Source organism: Epargyreus clarus, unplaced genomic scaffold, assembly GCF_041222505.1.
Source record: "Epargyreus clarus isolate Ecla_fem2 unplaced genomic scaffold, WU_Ecla_fem_2.2 ptg000010l, whole genome shotgun sequence".
NCBI classification, from domain to species: Eukaryota; Metazoa; Arthropoda; class Insecta; order Lepidoptera; family Hesperiidae; genus Epargyreus; species Epargyreus clarus.
In genome coordinates this window covers 10518622-10544486 of record NW_027332218.1, presented here as the reverse complement: position 1 = coordinate 10544486, position 25865 = coordinate 10518622, and the positions used below count along the sequence as shown (strand labels likewise).

Genomic DNA, 25865 nt, shown 5'->3' with positions numbered 1-25865 from the left:
CGTCAAATCGGTCGGACGGTGTTTCATCGATCTTTTGCCTGGGCGCATACGTAAGATAAAGGTCAAAACTTTTTTCTTTTAGCCATTCTGAGATACAAATCCGAAGTTCGAACCCACGACCCGCGACCTTGTCAACATCCTTAAATTGGCCCACACCTTTTAAAAGGTTGTGTATACCTGTTTTATGCGAACCCTCGAAATGCAGGTATCAAATATTTCTCAAACATATATTCGCTTTAGATTAATCTCTAATGGAGCTTAATACACGAACATATCTGCTATAAAGGCATGTGTGGAATCCTATTGTTGTCTTAGACGCTTACCCTGTAATGTAATAAACTAATTAATGGTTGTATCAATACGCCTTTCAGGGGTATACGCGCCAATTGTTCCACAATTCAATTGAACCCACGTGTAACGTCCGGACTTACAATGTTTGTATTTAATGTGGGTTTAGTCCAAGTTATGAGTGATACGCGGAAACTAATATTATTTTAAATGTGCCAGGAGAATACAAGCTCTTACCATCAAGCTCAAGTTGATAGTTGATTTGATTGCACTATTACGTTATTAAATTCGGAAGCGCCACTACTAGCTACACTTTAAAATTAGTGGAACTAATATTATACTTTTAATTATTTTTAATGTGCCAAAGGAATATAAGCTCCTACTATGTTGTGTATTGTTGATTTGATTGCACTATTACGTTATTCGACTGCAGAAACACCACCGCTACACTTGAGATATATATTTATATCTCTACTTATTTGTATATGAATGTGAATCACATAGTATGTTGCCCATCAATAGTTATGCGCCGACTTTCATATGACGCGTGGCACTTAAGATAGGATGTAAATACATGCCAAGTTCATCAAGTTTATTTCACATAGGTGCATCCGTCCATCAGTTAATTAGTATGAAGGTGGTATCCCTCTGCAGTTCGATTCCGGAGGCACAACCGCCACACATATTTATACCTAATAATAGCAATGTTGAGCGGTGCTGTGTTGACGTAGTATATGCATTTTATTCCTAATCTTAACGACACTAAATCTGTATAGTACACAGGCGAAATGTAAGTGTAACAAACTGACATGTATTTACTTCCTATTTCCTGTTCCACCTCTACTAACTTGGACCAAGTTCTCGTATTAAGTCGAAACACGTCCTATACAAAGGCTTTGTTGACAATTAATTAATATTCCCCTGAATAGGAATAATGAAATCAATATTTTTCAGCTACGCTAAAAAACTAACTTTTGGCGTATGTATATTAAATTTGTGTTTTAAAATATCCTTAATTCAATTTTATATTGTTTATTATAAATTTTATTTTAAATTTAAAATTTAATTTTGTCATATAAGTAATTATATTTATCTCATGTTGTGATTATTGTACGATAACCACTATTATATCTTACGTCAGTAATTCTTATAAAAATGAATAGCATATCTCTCATAACTTGTACAGATCCCAAGCGAGAATCCAATGCACAAGGTCGACGGGCACATGTGCTATTGAAACATGCAGTTTGATTGGTCTACTTCCCGCAATACATTGTGCTATAAGCCGACTGACTATGCGGTATACTATTTAACCAACTATAACATATAGACGCGATAATATAATGTACTTGTGTTATTTAACCAGAGACGTGGTTTATGTAGATCGCTATACAAAGTTAAGCTACACAAGGTACGGTCCTGAGTTGGATGGGTGACCGCTGGTGGCGAAATGTGTGATAGCATGTGAAGGCTTTTATGTTGGTTATTATCGGATAGCATCCTTGTAGGAGGCGAGATTTATAAATGTCAGATACTGGTGAGCCAGTTATTGATGATCTATTAAACACGATACGCTTCAATATCTTTTTAGAAATGCTTTGTCTCTTTTTGTTTTAGTATTATTGTAAAACCATTTAAAAACTATAATTACAAATGTAATGAAAATAAATTGTTTCTGTTAAACATTAGGTCTCTAAAGGATCGCATCATTTGTCTTTCACAAACATAATTAACTGTTTTCAAATGAAAAAAAAATTTGAATATCGCTAACACAATAACAATGAGGCTACCTCATATTTACGTTGTAAACTGTGTTGACACAATTCTTAATGTAAATAGGAGCCAAGGATGAGTGTTTATTGTTCAATAATTATGAATTATGAGGGTGCGAAATTATCGAGAAACTAATTTTAGCTGTAAGTATAATTTTATCTTGCTATTATAAATGTGAAAGTTTGTGAGGATGGGTAGATGTTTGTTACTATTTCAAGCACTTATAGCTTATAATTTTATCTTGCTATTATAAAGTTTATGAGGATGGGTAGATGTTTGTTACTATTTCAAGCACTTATAGCTTATAATTTTATCTTGCTATTATAAAGTTTATGAGGATGGGTAGATGTTTGTTACTATTTCAAGCACTTATAGCTGAAGGGATTTGGATGAAATTTGGCACATATACAGTTTATAACCTGGATTAATGCATAAGATTCGTTTTAAAAGATTCTGAATTGAAGTAGAGCCGTCATGTAACAAACTATGCCTTAATATTAGTTTTACAGCCTCTGCTAAGGAGGATCGGATTACTTACTGGTGTTATACCCTTTGCTAGGCTCGTTTACTTTAGTTACCTTTAAATCATTATGTTTTACGATATTTTTCTGTGAATTTTATAATAATGCTTCTAGCTCCCATAACATTTTATACTACAAAAATAAGTAATTAGTCTTTCCTCCAGTTATCGCATGCAGTCCATATGGACATTGAGTAAATAGTTAAGTTACAAATATGTAAATATTTTTTGTAATAAATAATTGATTCATCAATATTTTATTCATATGTGGCTCACAAGTAACATAAAAATCCTAGAATCAAAATGAATCTAATGTGACTCAATAAGTACTATATATTTTCATATTTAACTAACGTGTTTTTTATTTTACATAATTTATGGGAATTTAAACAAAACTTGATAAATGAAAAAAATATTCAAACATCAGTTTCCGGGATTTTATCAAAAACGAACATACATTTCACATAGACGTGTAAGATTTCACAAACGTCTAACATATTTGCTTTACGTTTTTCTAAAGGATAAATATTTAATAACTGTGATCGTATTACAAAACAAACTACTTACCTAATAAATTTTATCACGTCACTTTGACTCACTTACGAAAAAAAAAAATTAGAACACGGTTCAATAATTTAAAAATAGAACACAAAATGAAACGATTATTTTAAGTAATGGCCACAAAATCATGTCCGCCCACACAACTCCGCTGTTATACCTGGACTAATCGGCACAGATAAAAAATATTTTGACATATCTGTTTTCGTTCCTGTCAAATGAAAAACCAAAACCGACCCCCGCCACTAAAAGTGAAACTATGCCGTTATAAAAGTATTAAGTGATCCTTAACACATAAAAACAAGGACCATAATCGAATAACAATGGAAATTTTAACAACAAACTAATTTTGTTTTGAAATGTAAAAGAGCGCGAAATCTCGACATAGAAGAAGCAGTGTTGCCACCATTGAATAAGAACGAGATTAGTGTAACAAAAATGGAGTTATTTTTAAAAGAATTTAGTCATTTACGAACTTACCTGCTCACGATAACGCTAATCGGTTATGTTTTGTTTGTGAGGTGACGTAAATGATATGTTTGTTCTTTATGATCGATATGGTGACCGGTAGTAAAATTTGTTTTTAAGTTGTGTCATTTTACTTCTTACTGTTTTGAGGGCTTAGTTTTTTAGAGCCCCCGGAGCCTTTCTTACACACCGCCGGTGGCTGAGATCAGTGTTAATAATAGTATTATCTCATTCTTGTATTTGTTCTTATAATGTTGAAAATATTTAACTACTTTAAGTAGTTAGAATAAAAAAACTACGTAAAAACGATTTTTAAAGTAAATTATGTCGTTTTATGATCGCAATAGACACTTAGTATTTTTTTGTTTTTATAGTTTTGTATTTTTTTGTACTTGAGATTGTATTTAACAGTTGACGCCGCCACTGTACTTCAGTGGTGGTATGTGAGTAGTTTAGTAAATCTAGAACTTGTTGTAATAATGGAAAATATTTAAAAGGTACAGTTAGGACAAAAACTGATAAAAGTAATATATTTTAACGGTTATAAACTTGGAAATCCTTCTGCTACTGCTTAATTTGTATTGAATCTAAACTTTTAAATATTTAATTACGAAGGACTGCTGGACATTAAGCCAGTTCAGTCCACAGGGAGATAAATGCACCTGTAGCCGATCTTATGTAACACTGCAATCTTATTTGGATTAAAAAATTGAGTTAATTTCAAATGCCCAAGTGTAGCAGTACCATTTACCATTTTACCATTTACCATTAAGAACTACATGTTCGTTTGTTACTATTTCATATAAAAATAAGTACGTAAGGTAATAATCATCTCATTATTTACTTCGTAATCCGAATTAGACAACCTAATCCACATTCCTTTTTGAAAAAACATTACGTCATAAGCCTTTGAAGTACCATTTAGTCAAAACTCGTCGCATTGTCAAGGTACTTTGTTATCTTCTGTTATCTTATCAGCAAGTGATACGATAATCCGTCCTTTACTGGGATTTTAAAAAATATGCTTATCAACATCACTCAAAAAATGGGCAAGCTACGTGATGCAGTGATCATCATTCCAGTTTGGTTCGGAGTTTAAGTTCCATTCCTCGACCTGGCAGACGTATGAATGATGGATATATATCTCTTCTGGGTCTAGATATTTGTGTACAAAAATACCCAGACTTAGTCCAGTAACGTTCTCTTATAGTCCTGTACTTTTGAGAGTGGAATAGAACTACAAGTATCTTCTGCATGTCGTAAGACAGACAGAACAGAGCACTACAGAGGCACCATGCTCTGAGGAATCAGTGGAGGAGGAGAAGTTAGTGGGTAAAATCTCGCATAGAAATCCCAGTGTCGGTCCCACGGCACGGGGTACCTTTTGAAGCTTCCCCGTCGTCAACAAAAAGGCATCAAAGACTTAACATATAAATGTAATCAAACGTATCTTGATTCAATAAAAACGTAACCCCAAAAAATAAAAATCAATTACAAAAAAATCCTATCAATTTAACCCTTGATTGCTTCTAAATCCGTTCAAAAGATCAAAACATTTTTAATGCCATCGGGTCGTTACTCATGTGTGGTTCCGTATGGTTCTAATGGAATGCGTTTGTTAGAATGACTGTGGACCTTTGGGCCTATTAAAGGATAATTTAGTTTATATTGTCATCGGAATAGTTTGACGTAGTATGGATATGCTTCAAATGGTATCATAACTTTTTATGTTCCACTACTGAGTTTACTCCATGTTATGGAGACCTGGATGGCATTTCACCATCCGAAGGTGGTAGAATTCTTTGTGGTTCGACGCTGGCGACACCTCCGCCGAACCTATTTCTGCCTCATAACGCTGCTGTGCACTGCTTAGAAATGTGTAAGGAAGACATACTCCGAGGCGTTCCAGCTTAGTCATCAGGAGTAGCGGTGCATCTGTGGCTGACCTCAGGTAAGAATATCTAATCCTATCTGGAGTTGATTACAGATGTTCATGGGTGGTAGTGAGAGCAGTAGTGGTACTTACCCTCAGGTGGACTTCACGATCGTCTGTTACTATCCTATATTATAAAAAAATGCTGCTCCAATGCGAATTGGTAAAAGTAGGTACGGGTTAGTTGGATGGCCACCCTATGTTGGATGTTTTCAACCTACCAATTCCATAGACAAGGTTAAGTGTCTGCTGTATAATTATAATAATCCACGATTTCAAGTGCCTTGGAATCTTCAGAAGCGCATGTACTTTATCCACTAGCGGACACCCATTTAACACTGGATCGCACTTTCCGTAACTATATTTTACGGATATGTTAAAATCTACACAAGCCGTAAGTACTGAGTATTTTAAGAGCATAATAATTAATAATAATTCGTAAAGGTATTAAATTGTCAGTTTATTTATTTGAATCTTAATAATAGTAGGAGAAACTAAAGTTGGACTTACCGCTTAAAGTAGATAGGTACTCTCTACGAAACCAGTTATTTTAATAATAAAATAATATCGTATCTAAACCATGAAATAATGAAGTAACATACAAATATAAAACAAAACAAAAGGCGGCATTATCGCTAATCAGCGATTTCTTCCAGGCAACCTTAAGGTGAGGAGTGAAAGTAAGGATGAGTTAAAGAATAGGTAGGGGAAAAGAAGTAATAACAGTTTTATTTTGTAAGTGAATAGAGGACGTATCCATACTATTCTTACCTCCCAAGTACTCCTAGCACACCATGCGCTAAGCCAAGAATAGCAGTCAATTGAGAAGGATTTGGCTCCATCTCCGCAGCTGAACTTCGTTACCATCCTTATTCTACAGGGTGTTCAAATTTTAACAACTCAAATAAATTGTTTAGAGAAATCTACCAGCTAATCTAGAAGAGCGGAATCCAAACGATTCGTGTTATTGTCAAATGTAAAATGCTAAAAATAAATGTATACTTACTCAAGTTTTTGAAAACAAGCTTTTTGTAACCTCTTCTCGTATTCTTCCCAGAAAATCCTTTCATTTGATGTATGAGGTTGTATAGAAAATAATTGATACGTTAACTTGGGGCATTTTCCATTTTGGATTTAGATAACGTCACTGAACAAATTATGTACATAATTACATCTCAATCAGCTGGGCTGCTTCAAAAATGCAGATGTAAGATTTGATCTTTTAACGATACCAATAAACTAAAGAATAAATTATGTATTTTTATATGATTGACTCACATAACGTACTTGTGTTTTGCTATAGAAATAATTGCAATTCTTTATCGTATTTTAGGATTATAAATGTTATATATAAAGTCTATATCGTGTCACAATGTTAGTTACCGTACTCTTCCGAAACGGCTTTACCGATTTTCACCAAATATTTATATGCATATTCTGTAGGTCTGAGAATCGGCTACTATCTATTTTTCATACCTCTAAGTGACAAGGGTTGTTTGTCCTTAACATTTTTTATTTATATGGCAACACAACGTTTGTCGTGTCAGCTAGTTGTATATAAAAGGACAAAAAACATAAATAATATTAACGTGCTATTATCCACGTCACGACGTACAACGACATTTTCAGAATAACTATTACTCTTCACGAAATAAACACCCTGTATAATACTGTATATGTAGGACAAACTAAGTAGTAAGTATGATTAATAGATTCTTGGGACAGGTCGGGACCGCTACGTATTCTCTTGAAATTCTACGAACCACTATTTTATTTTGGCATAAAATGTCCCTGATAAAGATAATAGACTTGGAATTCTTGCAGATAACACTGATAATTTTGACAGATTTGAAAGAGTGACTTCGATTTATCGAGTGGTTGATAACTTATTCTAAAAATGTTTTCTGTATTGTAGCTGCAACTGTAAATGAATGGAGCCAGTTTGATTTTAATTATCATTACTGCCCATGAGCTTTTATCATTAACTTGATAGCACAGAGTTGTATCTAAAGCCATTTGCACACAATTCAGCATTGAATTATGATTTATGTTGGAACTTAGAAAGGTAGAGCCAGTATGATTCGACCGAGGAGGTACCGCCACCCTATTAATCTAACATGAAGTAGATCTTTTTTTTATAATATAGGAGTAGCAGACGAGCATGCAGTCCACCTGATGGTAAGTGGCTACTGCCGCCTATGGACATCTGTAATCAACCACAGATAGGATTAGATATTCCTACCTGAGGTCGGCCACAGATGCGTCCCTACCCCTGAGGACTATGTCGTCCTTACCACACCCTTCAAAACGGAACACAGCAGCGCCTAACACTGCTGTTATTAGGCAGAAATAGGTGTGGCGGTGGTGCTGCCGGAGTCGAACCACAAAGGGTTCTACCAGCTCCAAATCTGCATCTGGGAAGGTGCGAATGCTGGCTAACCCATATTATTTCGCAAGAGTAGCAACTCATTTGTGATCACCTTTAGGTAGAACCTGTTCTATATGAGTTACATATGTTCATGGACGGCAGTGACCACGTTCAATTCGATGGATTGCAAGCTTGTTTGTTACTTTTGACAAATGACTTGGAGATATTAAGTCCTAATGGTTTTACTGCGCCGGAATGAAAGGCAACTGTTTCTGTTTTAATACAACGCTGTAAATATTTTGTGTTCTGGTAAAAAGAGTAACTTTTTCGAGATTTTTGTTTCAGCTTAGTCAGAGAGGAATAAATGAAATGGCATTTAATTTTTTTCTCAGACCGGGAGTTAAATTCAGGAAACATTCAACTAACATCATGATTTAAAAAGGCCTCGTAGAATTTTTCGAAAGAATTGAAAAAGTTTCAAAACATACCTTCGTACATCTGTGCATACTGGGGGAAGCCAGCAGCTCGCAGCCATTTGCAAGCCTCTGCCGCTTCGATTTCTGCAACAAATAAAAAATATAATTATTATAAGAATACAAATTTAATTACGAATATTTTCCAAAACGTTCTTATATATTTATCGGTCCATTTTACAGTTTCGCGTTTTGGTATGAATGAGTGTTCAAACACCCACCCTTGGAAAATAAATTCCAAATTCACAAATTAAATGTCTATCTGCTCGGTCAGTATATTGATTATTATGTCTATAATTTTACTATTTAATTATTAAATAAGCCGCCGTGGTACCTAACTTAAGTAAAACTATATTATATTAAGACTTATCTTTGGAAAGGTATAACATTATTCATAAACCTACCTAACCGGGAATAAAACCGGGAACTTCTAATGAAAACTACGCTAAAATCAATTTCATATTTTTACTGACGATGCCTTTTTATTTTAACGAGTTCAAACTTCAAAATTAATGAAAGCGAACGTAAAATGAAGGGTTCAACAACCCAGGCAGCAACACTGATGAATTACAAATTGGAGTCCAAAGTTGAAAAACGCACCTGAGGTCGACAAGGTTAAAAATCTGCCCGTCAGACCTGACTCTACCCGAAATAAGGGTATGACCGCATTTGAACGTTATAATTTTCTAATAACTTAATTAGGAAAATTACTTCAATGTTGTTCAATGTTTTGACGAAACTTGTATAAGGTAAAAGTTTCAAAGTTACTTAAAATATATAATCATATTAATTTAATATTTATTGTAGGTGTTTTAAAAATTGTTCTTGTCTAGAAGAAATCAGAGTGATAAGGTCACCGTTTCGTACCGATTCATGTACAATAAAGAGTTTTTTGTATTGTATTGCATTACCATGTGTAATTTAGAGTTACCGATCATGTAAACTTTGAACAATTTTTCTTTTATTAATAAACTAGTGCAAATAAAGGAGAATAAAAAATAAAGCAAGTAGCTGATGTCCAATAATTATAAATCTATGTTGAAATATTTTTATAATTTTAATTAATACAAAATGTGTTTAATTAACAAATGGAACGAAACGTGACATACCAGAAGAGGCAAAACATCCGACCTAGTGATATTAAAATCTTTTTAATAAACATCTCCTTAAAACACCCACTGAGTGAAAAACTTAGAAGAATAAGTCATGCGGAACAAAATAATGAGTACACATAATTTATAACTTCACTTAAAGGGAAGTGGTTCATGTGTAATCGCCTAAAACGAACAAAGATTAAAACTCATTAAAATTCCCGCACAGCTTATGCAAGCCGCAGCGAAAACAGAATAGGGCCTAAAGTAAACAATACCCAAAAAACAAAGTGCTTTCTCTAATAAATATTAAAATACGACTATCCAATTTCTGTGACGGGTGGAGCCCTTAAACAAAGTATTACTGGGAGCAAGTTCACGGCTCTATGAAAGATGGTTAAGTTGCGTAGCGGTTCTAATCATAGACTAGAGAAGACGTAGAAATAATATTATATTCACATCTATGATATGTCACTTGTAAATTAAACAGTTGATCGCCGTTAACGTCGTAAACTGTATGGGCGTTAGTCTCAAAATTATGTAAGAACATAGTCTTTTATTCCATTTTTTTTTCTTATTTTCTAATGAGAATTCAGTCATGTTTTGTGAAGTTTTGTTATAATTGTCTGCTTATCTTACAATATTTCAACAATATAAATTTGAGAGCCAGAAAGACTTCGCAAAGAGTAAAATGTTTATGACGTTTTTGGGAACAAAATAAGAAGATATCACGTACGGTTCACGTTTATCGAAGTGCGCATAAGTCGAGTCGCAACGAATAGTTCACTGGCTCACTATTGAATTTTTAAATTGCATGACAATCCTAGTTGCTCTTAAGTCTATGGTCATAGTTGTCCGTGAGGCCAATCAGAGGTAGTGTGTTTGACATCAACAAATGTGAATATAATAGGGAGAGAAGCGTCACCCGTATTAAGGTTGATGCGTGGCCGCGATTCGTGAAAGCATGCCGTGTCTGTGATTGCATTATATTATTTCATTCTAATGTCTAAGGAAATTACGGTGTAGTGAAATGGGTCTGTATGTTTGTGGAGTCATCAGTACGTTGCGTTTGTTTTACTGCGTGGAACTTTTTGTAATTTAATATCTTGTTTGTTGGCTTCTGCTGCCTTGACGTCAGCTGTAATCAACTCTAGGTAAGATTAGAGCCCAGATGTCAGTTAGACCTCTCATTTTACAGGCATAGGAACCTAGTTGGAGCGCCTCGAATAAGTGTGTTTTTTTTTTTAAATATAGGAGTACAATCAGTACATAATACACGAGCTTACAGTCAAACTGATGGTATGTGGTTTCAACCGCCTATGGATATCTGTCATCAACCTCAGATAACAGTCCTATCAGAGGTCGGCCATAGATGCGATACTGCCTGAGGACTAAGTTGCAACGCCTTGGAGAATTATTTCCCGCTTACCACACCCTCAATTCAGAATCCATAGGTGTGGCGATGGTGACACCGGAGTCGAACCACAGAGACTTCTTCCAAAACAGGAAAATGAGTGTAGAGTTTGATTTTTGAAATGATTATTGAACTCTACCTATTAATTCAGTTTCACGGAGTGTTAAGGTCATAAGGTCCGTATACAATCTCGAACTCTGTTGAAGTAATTTTTCATTTGTACGTCACTACCTACTTGTCGATATCTGTGATATATCGAATGAATATTTATAGTCTGTTGATTTAACTTCCAAATCGATTGATTGACATCGCATTACGTATTCCCATTTAATTCAAGGATACTTAATAAACAGTATGTTAATTTTTAAGTTTGATTATAATCAGAAAACCAATGTTTATCAATTGATTTATGAACCATGTTTAAATTATCTAGTAACTTTCTTTTATAAATAAGTGATTTAATATTTTATCACGTCATTATTTGCTCGTATTTAGTAAACTAAATATCGCTATGGTACGTCAGCACCCGATGGTAAGTCGTCTGATGGTACCCATGGACAGCTATAATCAACCCCAGATAACATTAGAGTCCCATCTGAAGTCGACTACAGATATATTGCTACTCCTGAGGACTATTAGAACCCTCCTAATAAGTATTTATCCCTTCCTACACCTTTCAAACCAGAATACAGCAGTGCTTCTTACGCAGAAATAGGTGCAGTGATGGCGCTGCTGGAGTCGCTAAACAAAGGGTTCTATCATCTTCAGGGTTCTACTTAAGTAACAATTGATGCACTTATCTTCTAATGTTTTTAGTACTGATATCACGTTCTAATTACGATGTCTCTCAACGCTAGAATCATTAAGCAAGCATTTATTTTAACCATAGTTTTCCTCACACCTTTTTATCGTAAATTTAGTAAGACCGCTTTCCTATTAATAAGTCAGTAGTCTCAAAGGTAGTATTTTGTGTAATTTATGTATATACGAGCATGTAGTCTACCTGATAAAGTGCCACTACGGACCACGTATGCTCGTCGTAACAATCCAGAAACATGTGTACTCGTATGTGTAACGTAATATGTTCATGGTTAAAGGTTTAGAATGTGTCGACAACAGCTTCTTATGTTTGGGGCAAGGGACATCTGCCTAACGTATTACGTGTAGTTTGTGGTTGTGATAATGTAATTGTGTGTTATTTAAATTATGTAACATCTTTATGGATAACAACTAATTAACTTTTTAGACTGTTAGACAATGTTGTTTGATTTTACACAAAAGTTAATTTTGCTTTTTTTTAAATTTGTTCAAAATGTGATGAAAAAAAAGCTTGTAAAAATGGACTATTCCTTGAGACAGAATCTATCGTTTTGGTAGTATTTTTTTATAAAATAAACCTTTGGTCTTTAGGCTTTCATACTTTACGCATTTCAAAACAACATAAAGTTAAGGTTTTTTTCCCTCCTTACAAGACGAAATATGTAGATCATACCTTAATAATAGTTACTTTTGTTATGTATGACTTTTGAATTTGAACACTCTTTAGTCGCAAGTCGCATTATCCGGAAGCGTACCTTAACAATGCCCAATTAAGTCCGTAAGTGACCATTTGACAGACAAAACAAGCGGGCAATATAATTATTGTTACACATAACAATGTTTAAGCCAGATGTTGCTTTTGTTTATCTTGTTAACTGATGCATCTGGTTAACAAATTTTATGTACGATTTGTTTGTTTATACTCAAAAGATTTGGATTTCGCGGTATCTAAGTGTAGTAACGATCTTGTTGCAAATAAATAAATTATTACTCCTGCTAATAATAGCAATTTTAACAGCAGACGTAACAACAGTTAGGCGTTGATGTTTCGGTTTGAAAGGTGTGGTAAGGTAGCCATATTTATACGAGGCGTACAAACTTAATCTTCCTTACCTACGGTAGGATTCCAATCTTATTTGGGTTTGCAGCGTATTATTGCGGCAATTATAAAATTGAAGTGTCAAACGAGCAAGCAGTTCCCAACATATGGTGGAGAGCGGTAACTTTTGTTCAGGACAGGGGTATCTAAAGCTGATCCTGAGAACTAAAATATTTGCCTAAAATGTCCTTGTAAATAAGCCGGCATCCACAACCTTCCACTGTAAAATAAGGTATGGCCGTAATGTCCACGTAAATTCAAATTCAAATTTTTATTGCTCATGCATACAGTACATAAAACTGCTAGTCCGCTCTGAATATAGAAATTAATCGCGACGTCATAGCAAATTGTATGACTAGGTACAACCGCTCACAACAACTACAGAGCGTACTAGCAGTTTGGTGGGGACCTTTTAAATATGCTAAAGCCATCACAAAATCACTTTAGGGTAAAATCACGACAAACATTTCAAACACTTTCGTCTACATGTCGCCAGTCACGTGTCATTAGACTTATCAAACCGTGTCAATAGTCAGCCACAATCGGGCAAGTGTTTTTAAATGGAGTGGATAAACTTTACACGATAAAAAACTTTACAAGTATTGGACTAAAACGCATTTTTATTTTAGAAACGAACAAAAATAAGTATTTTTGTTTGGACTGTGACGTCACTGCTGTGATTAGATTTGACGCAATAGATACGAATGTTTTAAAGAAAGTGTGAGTGAAGATGATCGGTAGCTTAATGATTAATGTTTTTCAATTTTCGGTATATCTAAGTGTTTTAATTGAGCATTTGTGTTGGAGGTCCAACAGGTCATCAATAGTCCCTTGATTTGAAGGGCGAAAAAACAAATAATCCTCATCACGAAAATTGCTCTCATTTTCTATGCCGCAGCCGTGCGTTACCGAATGCTCACTTAAAATATTCTTTTGATATCTAATTATATATCACAAAGAACTGATTATTAAAAATCGATTAATGTAAAGGGATTATTCCAAAAATAAACAATTATTATGAAATATATTAATTTCTAGCATCTAAGGATCGCTTCTAGGTTCTAATATACCTAGACTACTACTCCTACTCTAACTACTACACACTACATTTACGGGTTGTCCCTCGGGTGTTGTTGTGCTTTGGTCGTCTTTACAATATCTACAGGCAGCTTATTTAGGGCTAACTCCACACATATAGAGTATGTGCAGTGGCCTTCGTTATTGTGTGTATTAAATATTGTATGTTTCCCAAATAAAAATAAAATAAAATATAACCTTAAATATAGGTACATATAGACCTACTACTATAGAGTCTGACCCTTTAACATCAGGTAATCAGTATGTACCCAACTTTTTGTAACATGTTGTCGTTCCATTATAAATTATATTACTTAATTATAAGTATATTTTCTTCGTTACCATAATCATTATTATGTAGTTAACGATAATTGCTAATTATCCATACTTAGTAATAAATTGATTCATATTCATAACCACCTTAATGGGCTGCTTTGAAATAATATTTAATACGTTGACAGGTATAAATTGTAACGTATATTTTTACGGAACAGTAAGTAGTAATAAGTAAGTGTAGATCATCCACAACCCATTACTGTCCCACCGCTGGGCACGGGTTTCCTCTCAGAATGAGAAGGATTAGGCCATAGTCCACCGCGCTGTGCAAGTGCGTATTGGTAGAGTTCAAATACCTGAGATATTTTTTATGAATCTCTCAGGTATGCAGGTTTATTGACGATGTTTTCCTTCACCGTTTAGCAAGTGATAATTAATTTCTAATTCGCTAATGTCTAACAGTAAATGGAGATAATACTACATATATGTATTATTATAACTTATACGTGTGGTAAAATAATGGTGATTTTTTTTAATTTCCATGAAATGAAAACTCCGGTGAAACTAGCCACATGTCGCATAATTTTGAAGCCGTTTGAATCATGTCGAACGGTCGCGGCATCACGAAATAATCGCTGCACATAGGTATAATGTAAAAATATATGGGAACGCGACGCATATATCTTTCCTTTGGAAAGTTGGTTAAAAATAATAATTACATTAGTAAATGCTCTTTGATTCTCTATATCTACATATTTTTGTACTATGTTATACTTAGAAGTACTTTTAAACAGTGATACATTAGTGCCCGTTATTTATAACTCGATCCATCCAAGGTTATACATACCAAATACTGAATTGCTTTTTCGTAGGCCAAAATTTTTGGTACGCAAAACATTGGATAGAATTCCTAATAACAAGCGTAAGTCACTCAACTGCCAGTTATTTTGAAATACCAGACAGATATTTATTTCTTTAACAAGATAATAACATCCTCTTATCTATGTTGTAATAATTTCCTTATCAACAACTCGAAATTGTTCAAGGTACGTTTAAAATTTTGACAAGTAATCAGTGTAGAACTTACATTTCAACGTTAACACGATACATTCATTTATTAACCGACTCCTTAAAGGAAAGAGGTTATTTTCCTTTTTCTATATTGTACAAGAAAACTGTTCAAAAATATGTACTTTGGACTTATAGTATACAGGACTATACGCTAGGTACATGATATTGGACTTTAAGGTTTTTAAAATGACTCAGTAATGAATCAGAAGCGTATATTTCCGTCTATTACTCAAAAGGAACATAAAAACAAATCGGCACAAACCTGTAATTTGATCAGCACTCAAATTAGGGACACTCATCGCCTCGATGCACTAACGATCACTAAACACTAAAAATTCGACACGATCGCATCTCACACTGAATCACACGAACCCCATCACTACACGAACGAATTAGCACTCAACGAACCACTTTTCTATTACACAATTCAAACTAACATGTTATGAACTCCGCTACCAGATTATAAATTTTATCGACAACCACCTGCTAAGACTCCGATATTGTGCATACAAATGAGTAACACGAATTATTCTGTAACGGTATTGTAACTATAAAATAACTTGTCGCGGAGTACTTTACGCGTCGATAAAATGCACATCACTATGTAATTTCGAATTCTAATACGGAATTAGAATTCCGAATACGAAAATGACAGTTCACGGCGCGCTGTTTAAAAATAGAATGCGTGAAATAAAAAAATAAAAAGGTCGACAGGAATTCCACAGATATAAAAGAAACGAGCGTGCACTTGAGGCGTTGGTCTAGAATGAGATTATCAGTGTTTATCATAACTAGTCGGTACTTACGTCCTTTAATCGCTGAACACGTCACCGATAGTGGTCGGTGCCGAGTTAGGAAAAACTAGTAACGTATTGATAGGGCAATTTTACTAAGCAGAAAATAATTATATGGCTAGGAGGTCGCACTAAATTAGCATACGGCACGCAATGCATGTGCAATTGAGGTGCACTTAATGCTTCTGTGAACTGTGATTGCTTCAAAAGGAACTGAAGGCGAGGAAAGAGGAAATTTATTTAAATAAATTAAAAATTATTAATTATATTTAATTTGAGTATCCCCAAACACCAATTAATTAAATAGTCGCCGATATAATGTCATCAATTAATTAAATAGTACAATTGAATAAGATGATAACGTATTATTAAATATTATGTTAAATATTGTACCTAATATGTTCAAATGTTTATATACCGGTCAATTTGTAGATTTCCCGCAAAATATATTGGTATGTAAAACAGAAACACATAATTATGCAAAGCTTTGGCTTAACATAAGATCTATTAGACTGATATAATACCAGGAAAAGTCATAATTTTACTTTGGGGTCTGATATTTCCTTAAAATACTTATAATATTCATACCAAAGCATATACTTTTCTAAAACATTTTACTTTACCTTAAAAAAATAAAAAATAAGACAAGTAAACTTGTCGCTCATGCTTAGTATGTTCATAGTAACTCATATTGAATGAGCTACGACATTACTATTCAAAAAGGCATAATTGTCGTATAATGGCTGATCAAATCGGCCCATATACGGTTCTATAAAATAAATATTGGCATGTAGTTGCAGTTTTAATTATGCGTAGGCAGTACCAAAGAGCAATAAATTACGTTATATGTCTACATTACAACAATCATCATCAACCTGTTATTGTCCCACTGCTGGGCACGGTTATCCTCTCAGAATGAGAAGGATTAGGTTAGGTTAGGTTAGGTAATATAATCTACCGCGATGGCCCAGTGCATATTGGTAGACTTCACATACCTTTTGAAAACATTTTTTAAGGTATCTTATGCATGTAGGTTTCATAACAATGTTTTCTTTCACCGTTTAAGCAAGTGATAATTATTATTATACATAACAGATAAAACTGCACAAAGATCTAATAAAACAGATAGCCAAATATTTCATGTCACTATGAAAATGATCAAAGATTTTTGAAATTTATCGCTTAGATCACTTGTATTTTGTTTCATCTAACTTCAAAGGGTTTGCGTAAATTTTAATTTAAAATTGAGTTTGGAACTAATAATAAAATCCTTTAATATTTCTACATATATTATAACATTTACATCTGTTATCTGTCCATTCGTTAGTAAATGTCAATTAAAAAACAATATATTGTCCTTTCTTTCAACAGTTCAAACAAGAAAACATGTAAAAATTAGGTCAAAAAATAACTTCTTTTTTTGTGACCAGAATACTTCTTTGTTAGAACCTATCTATTTATACACTTCGATATCGTAATAATATATTAGTCTTAGTAGAAACTATCCTACATAGATGCGCTGGTAAGCTGGAATATCTCATGTTACATTTTTTTTTCATTCAGGAGTAGCAGACGAGGATGCAGTCCACCTGATGGTAAGTGGCTACTACCGCCCATGGACATCTGTAATCAACCCCAGATAGGATTAGATATTCCTACCTGAGGTCGGCCACAGATGCGCCGCTACCCCTGAGGACTAAGCTGGAACGCCTCGGAAAAGTGTGTCTCCCTTAATACTGCTGTTATTAGGCAGAAATAGGTGTGGCGGTGGTGCCGCCGGAGTCGAACCACAAGGGTTCTACCACCTTTAAACAATACCTTACCTTCAAACAAGAAAACAATACCTAAAGAATATCTTGAACTCATACTGCGAAACATGAAGAAAAATCTGTCGCTTATTACCTAAGTAGACACATTAAATTTATATATTTGAAAATTTTAATGAATTATAAGGCAATACTTAGTAGGTGTAATCAAAGTTATTTTATGATATTGTAATAACAAACAAGCATAGCAGCTCACCTAATGGTAAGTGGCTACTGTCGCCCATACATCTGTATTCATCTCCAGATAAGATTAGAATCCTACCTGAAGTAGGTGACCAGTGCCTCCGGAGTCAAACCACAAAAGATCTACCTTCAAAATGAATATAAGTATTTTACATAAAAACATTATAATGCCATATCCAAAAATAGACTAACGGTCTAACATTCGTAACTCAATGCACAACTGCACGGAATGACTTTAAAAATTAAGGGAAATATTTAGAGCCGGTGTTATCAGAGCTGTCATTGTACTGTGTAATTATACGATACATGTTTGTATTGGTTGGCCTTTGTATATTCTAGTGTATATTTGTGTAGTAACTGTAGTTGTGTAGTAACTACTTGTGTTGTGTTAAATTAAAATACGTTTTTTTTAAATTATAATATAGAAGTAGCAGACGAGCATGCAGTCCACCTGATGGTAAGTGGCTACTGCCGCCCATGGACACACGTAATTAAACCCACATAGGATTACATATTCCTACCTGTGGGCTCACCACAGTTGCGTCGCTACCCCTGAGGACTAAGCTGGAACGCCTCGGAAAAGTATGTCTCCCTTACCACACTCTTTAAACCAGAACACAGCAGAGTTATGAGGCAGAAATAGGTGTGGCGGTGGTGCCGCCGGAGTGGAACCACAAATGGTTCTACCACCTGTAAAATCTGTGTAAAATAAATACTTTCCCACATAATTAAGAACATGTTAATTATTATTGTGATGGAGTGCATTTGTTTATTTAAAAATAATAAACTATTTTCCACGTTTAAAGAATGTTTACTTTGTTCTACGTTTTAAATATTTAACATTGTAAAAGTAAAGATAATCACTGTACTACGTCTGAAATATAATTTGTAATTTATAATAGTATACAAAAGTTATTATTCGTAGCATGGCAAATTCATACAAAAGTATTTGCTTTTTACCTCGCTGTCAACCCGATGGTAAGTGGCTACTACCGCCCATGGATATTTCTGTAATCAATCCCAGATAATATGAGATTTCTACCTGAGGTTGTGACTACATGTACCCCTGAGGATTAAGTGGGAACGCCTCGGACTTACCACACCTTTCAAAGTCGCACACAGTAACATTGCTGTTATATTACTCGTAATTGCTACAGCGGCGGTGCTTCCAGCGTCGACCAACAAGGGGTCCTACCAACTTCTAAATTTTCCATGTTGTTTTGTTTCAAAGCTAGTTCTTATGAAAACGGTGTAAACCGTTTTTATTAGTATCACCAGCTATGCTTCTTGAGCTTCCAAATTAATCAAATGTAGTATTAAAGTATATAAGTCTCTACATCCTATACCTATGTGCTATTTCCTAAAACCCATAAACATGGCAATGATTAATTTAAATCTTGTCCCTAATCGTTTGAAACTTCATCTGATGTTAAATCAGACGTGGTCATTTACTGGAAGATGCGTCATTCCTGCTTCGAACTAATCCAGACGTAATGTATCCTTCAGTATGATCGGGTTCTTAGAAAAGTTAAAGGTAAAAAGTTATGTTGTTTCAGGAGCCACATTAATTTAACGCGATTTTAACGCGCACTCCAATGTAGGGTGACCATGAAAATCTGAGTTTTTTTAATTTTATTCACGCTAGAAATTATTTACATATTTATGAACTAGTATTATAATAAATTGAGTTGCAACTGTATAAAATTGATATACTTAAAAGAGTTAGAGATTCTTGTAGTTATGTACGAGTATGATATGTTATGTTATAACGAATATATCGACACCCATATGTTAAACTCCGAACCGTCAAATAGTTTGAGTTGTAAGACATACCAAAGAATGAGATACACACTTTGTCAAAATTAGCCGCACTTTACACGATTAAAGGCTCCGATACCAATAACCAGACACCCTGTATATTGCTATTGATGGTATAGATTTTTTTATAAATAAATTTAAAAACACCAACTAAATTCTATTTTCTAATAGTTACTACATTAGTAACATTACCCATCTAAATACAAATGCCAGCTACCAAGCATACAACTCGATGTAAACAGACATACCTTACAAATTAAATAAATATAAGCCGTACGAGGAATTTAACTAACAAGTCAATTGTGCACTATTTACTAAGCAGAAACCCTTATTCGTCGTAGTTATTTTCCAACAAAGAGTCTAGTCACAGTAACTGTTGATAGGAAAACAGTAAAATCGATTATAATCGCTTCCAAGTACGGTGATTCAAGTACCCTTGAATTATGTGTTAATTTAAAGATATCCGCAAGTTTGTGTCTTGTTTCATCGGGCTTGCGTCCGTAACGTAGACGGAGTAAAGAAATCGACTGCTAATTTCAATTTAGTATGTAAAATAAACCCCGTCTATGAATTGGTTCATACTTTCTGGTATTATATTAGTGTAAAATAGCATGTGTGATCACGTTGTAAATGTTGTTGGTCTCATTAAAAGGCTTTGTGAGCTAATAAGCGCATTCTTCGACTGTTAACTAGTGCTAATAATAATAGTAATTGCTAAATTGACCTTGTGATCTAGTTATTAGCCATTACAATCACATACTTTTGTAGTTTTCTCGTTAAAACATATATATACAACTTAATTCACACATTGTTTTTAAAATAATTAAAATATACCCATAAATAATAAACCATAAACCGTGGTGTAGCGATGTTTGTACTCATACGCAGAGGGTTCAGTTTGATCCCTGGCCAGTGAAATTAGTAAAATGGAGAATTTTAGATTCTGTTCTTCTTTCGAATATTAGTATGAGAGTGCATAGTATCTATTCCTGACTTATCAAATTTTAGTGTGGGTCTATGAGTGCCAAGTGAATGCTAAAAATAATTACTTTTTAGGACTCTATATGACTATTTCATCACGGTTATAAGAATGTAGTAATTGATGCTGTAACTAAAAACGTAATAAAAATATATAAACTATACCTACGTAGCCTTGGAACTATTATGAACATATCTTTACGCGCCCCAATATTTCATACCACTGTAGTAAAACGGTATAGTCCATATATAATTGCTAGTCCGCTCTGAATATAGAAATGAATCGCGTCGCCATAGTAAATTGTATGACTACACCTGCTCGCAACAACTTCAGAGCGGCCTAGCAGTTTGGTGCGGACTATACAAACAAAAATTCTGAAAACCTCAAATGAATGGTTAAAGAAGTCAATCTGTAAGTCCTGAAACAAACGGTTTACTGGTCACCCTACCCCATAAATCATTATTTACGCCAGTACTTGTGGTCAGCATGGTTACAGTAGTTTCTACGATGGAGCCAGATGTTCTTCCACGGAACGCCGAAATAGAAATTAGGTTATGTTTTATGCTTCATATGCTTTGTGTACGATCTACGAACGTAAGCAACTGACGGTCGAGAGGTGGATGGGTGACCGGTGGTGCCTAAAATATGCGTTTCTATGCATCAGACGGTGTCTTCTTGTTGCTGAATAAAAATATATGAATATGCTGATTGAATAAAAATCGATGAACTTCCTCAGAAGTCATATGGGACCAGTGGGGAAATATAAAATATTTGAAAGGTGAAACTTAAAAGTAGAATAAGTACAGTTTAACTGGAAGGTATCACCGTCACACATTTTACACTTTTTACCGTAAAGTAATTCTGGGTTTCGATTAAAGAGATAAACATAGATGAAGCGTCTTGCCTCATGAGCGATAACATATCTGTAATCGGCTTCAGATAGAACTCCTGTTCTATATTGAGTCATATCATGTGACGATCATCCAGTCCACCTGATAATAAGTGGCTCCTGCCGCTCATTGACAGCTGTAATCAACCCCTGATAACATTAGATTCCCACCTGAGGTCGGGCACAGATGCGCCGCTACCCCTGAGGACTATGCTGGTATGCATCGGAAAACTTTATTTGAAAGTAAACCACAATATTAATTTAAATAAAAACTTAAAGTACTTACCATAAATAATAATATAATATAATTATTTAATGACTGACTTAAAATTAAAGAGCTGCAGAGTTATTTAAAAGGTCGAGGAAAGTTTAGATATTAAAATATTAAAATTGTTTTTAAACAAGGTATCTGCCTTATACTAAGATAGATCAAGATAAAACTTTATCGCCTAAACTTAATAGGGTTTACTTTGAAAAGTTACAATAATGAACTTACACAATCTTAAATAACTTTTAATAAACATCTTTTACTAACAAGATCGTATTATTATCCGACCTAAGGTTTATGAAAAGTTATCACAATGGGTATTATGACAATGGAGCAGAGGATCTCGGATTCGATTCTCGTGTAGGTAAGTATTTAAATAATGACTTTACTTTTTGTTCGTACATTTGGGTATATCTAGAGGATTTTTCATCGGTCTCTATTATTTAAAATGGTGTATTTTTTTTTGTTTTAGTGACAATTTATTATATTATCTATATGTTAGATACACATCTTTTGTCACAAACCAATAAAATTTTAATTATCCTAAACAATAAGTGCTTCATTATCAGATAAAAAATAAATATCTTTACTTCAATATATTTTAAATGAAATAGAATTTAATATTCAATTAACCCTTAACAATGTCAATATGAAGCTAAAGTAATATTATTATATGAAAATGAAATTGCGAAATAATATTTTAAAATTATTCATACGTCGTATTCTGGCTAAGCGAAAGTAATGGCAGGGGTTAAATTTGAATACATTTTGATTAAAACCGCAAAGCTCAGACGAAAAATAAAAATGTCCCAATTAAAAGCTGGGTCATGACTCGTTTGACCCAATCTGTTTAGATTTAACGACCTTATGAATGTTAAGGGTTAAAAAACTCATAAAATGTTGCTAGCCTTATGATGTTCTTCTTTTAGGAGTGGTAATGCATCGTTGATCGACTTCAGGTCGAAAGTTCTATAAAATATGTTCTACGAGCTTTTGCCCGCGGCTTCGCTTGCGTTACGAAGTAATATTTTCATCCCCTACTTTATCCCCTTGGGGGTAGAATTGATCAAAATCCTTTCTTAGCGGATGCCTACGTCATAACATCTACCTGCATGCCAAATTTCAGCCCGCTCCATCCAGTGGTTTGGGCTGTGCGTTGATAGATCACTACGTCAGTCAGTCACCTTTGAGTTATATATATTTAGAAGATGTGGAGTTGGTTCCAGATGTTCATGGGCGGCAGTGACCGCTTGTGCATTCCGTTCGATGATTGTTTTTACGTCAATTAAAAAAACAGATATCAATCATAGGTTAAAAGTAATTTTGTCACAAGTAACAAACAAATAAATATTCAATTTAATTTGCAAATTTTTATCATTATGAAAAACAACCATTTTTCAAAATTATTTTTAAATAGTATTTTAAAAGTTGGCCTTTTGACATTAAGGAGTAGGTAATCGGCGTTCATCATGATGATGACGGAGTAGGTAATCGGTGTGACAGTGGAGCCCCTGCAATAGAACTTTCCGGAATTCATAATTGGATATTATACACACGTAAAATATTAAAAAAAAACTCGACCCAGAAGTTTCACTAACTTATTAGATGTTTGCCTATCCAAAGACTGAACCTAAAACTCTACGTAACATCACAATCACCGATCAGTGATCGGTGATTGTGACTTATGTATAATAATACCCATAGGTACTCTACAGCACCCTTGACCCCAAGCTCCGTTCTATAAAACCTTACCGACATGATTACATAAACATTAAATGATAATGATGTCTTCATAGGATGTGACAAAAGACATCTAACTCATTAAGATATCTCTTATCGCTATATTGTTAATTTAAATTTTGTTTGTTGTAGGCCGGTACATAATTATTGTTTTTGAAGTAATGTAGACAAACAAATGTAGGTTAATAATATCTTACGAAGATATATAAAATTCTCTTGTCACAATGTTAGTTACCGTACTCCTCCGAAATGGCTTTACCGATTTTCATCAAATTTTATATGCATATTCAGTAGGCTTGAGAATCGGCTACTATCTATTTTTCATATCCTAAGTGATGAGGGTTGTTCACCATTAAGATTTTTTTATTTATAGGGCAACATTGTTGCCGGGTCAGCAAGTTACTCATAAGAATGGTAGACTATTTAATACATAAGTATTAATAACACTGAGTAAATTTAATGTTAGCAGCGTTTAACACTGCTGTTATGAGGCAGAAATAGGTGTGGCGCTGGTGCCGCCGGAATCGAACCACAAATGGTTCTACCACCTTCAAAGTATAGCAGTGTGTGTATTACAAAAATACAGATAATATACACACTTATACCATCATGTTCGGGTTTCACAAACTTAACAATAGCTGTTCAGGCGGTACAAAGTTTCTGAAAATCAAAGTCATTCTGTTTATACGCGGTAGATTAGTGACCTTTGGCGGTAGCTGGGTGGGCAGGAAACAATGCCTGACCTGCTCAGATTGTTCAGTCATGTCGTGACCCCGCGGCGTACGTGAAGACATTACTGGGAGGTATTTCAGTTGACAAGTTATGTTTGCTTGTAGGGACGGAATTTCTGAGTTGTTGTTTGAAGATGCTTAGAGGTTTTGACGTTTATCTTTTTATGAAACTGATGCGGTGAATGGGTAGCCGTTTGCCTCATGGTAAATAGTATTACTATCCATAGCGTATTACAAACATCAAATGAGATTGGAGATTGGATCTATAAGTTTGGCCTTAAAAACCTTGGTTGGTTTGCTTTGTAAAGTGTTTCTTTTTCAAGCTCAATGCAGCGCTTACTCTATACGAAGTTTTGGTAATTTCTTTCTTCGGCGCACTTCCATATATCCATATTGAGACGGGTTCGCGGAAGCGTAAAGTATTTTAAAGATAAACCATACCCCGTATTCACACGCTTTGCGTTTGCCACCAACTCCACCTCTGCAAATGTTTGGCTTGATCAAAAGCTATGCTCCAAGTACTTGCAAACCTATACAAACTAAGTCAAACGCTCTATTCACATTTTTGAATTTACGAAAAGGCAAGCGTGTGGCCTAAACCCCAATCAATGCTTTGAATTTGACAGTGGTTTCATCATATCAAATTCAAAATCAAGTTATTAAATTAAAACGATAGGGAAATAGCGCCGAAATTTCGATCGGATCCGAAGCTTCGAAGCTATGTTTAGAGTAGCAATAACATAACTGCTATAAACAACGGAATAACAGTTACAAACACAATCTACATTTATGGGAATAATTGAAACCGCGAAATGGAAAGTCGTGAACTGATGAATAGGATTTTTTACGTCAACTCCGAACAAAGAAGTGACTCACTTTACTTACAAAGAATTTTTTTTGTCATTATCCACAATTTGCTCTACTTTTAAACTGAGAATTCTTGATTTTGTTCTCTGTAAAAACACTGTTAAGCTGGGTAACACTGAGATAAATATAGTTAAGCTTTGTTTGAAATGTGAAAATTACAGAACAGGTAGTAAGGTGTATAAAAAGCACCTTTAAAGGTTTTTTTTTACTAAGGAAATTTATGAGTACTAAAGTGTTCAGTGCCTCAGAATAAGAAAGTTTTACGCCTTTTAATCATTACCATCCTTAAAGGAGATCATACTTAGTACTGAGGTAATAATGGCTTAATTAGGAGGGTGTTGAGGTTATGGAGAAAATATATTATAAATAATAATTTTATATTACTGCTTCTATAAAGTTTTATTGCATTGCTCTTATATCATTTCTATAAAAACAGTAAGAATCAAACACATACTTGTATTAATTTAAAAAAATAAAATCCGTTTATATATTCTGGATTGAAGGGTGGGTAACAGGTAACAGGGTGTAACAACATCCTATCT

At 34.3% G+C, this 25865-nt stretch overlaps 1 protein-coding gene across 2 annotated transcripts in view; it reads right to left on the bottom strand.

Moving 5' to 3' along the window:
* Positions 1-25865, bottom strand: part of cv-c (RhoGTPase activating protein) — a 337210-nt gene that overhangs the window by 60011 nt on the left and 251334 nt on the right. Inside the window, exons 1-2 of one of the 2 annotated variants that reach the window (XM_073077442.1) lie at positions 15491-15865; positions 8397-8468 (exon numbers count right to left, since the gene is read on the bottom strand). In XM_073077442.1, coding sequence (XP_072933543.1) covers positions 8397-8468; positions 15491-15527 — 109 coding nt within the window. In that variant the 5' untranslated portion in view covers positions 15528-15865. Of the gene's footprint in view, positions 1-8396; positions 8469-15490; positions 15866-25865 lie in introns of those variants that run through there. The other variant, XM_073077440.1, reaches the window with a different exon arrangement.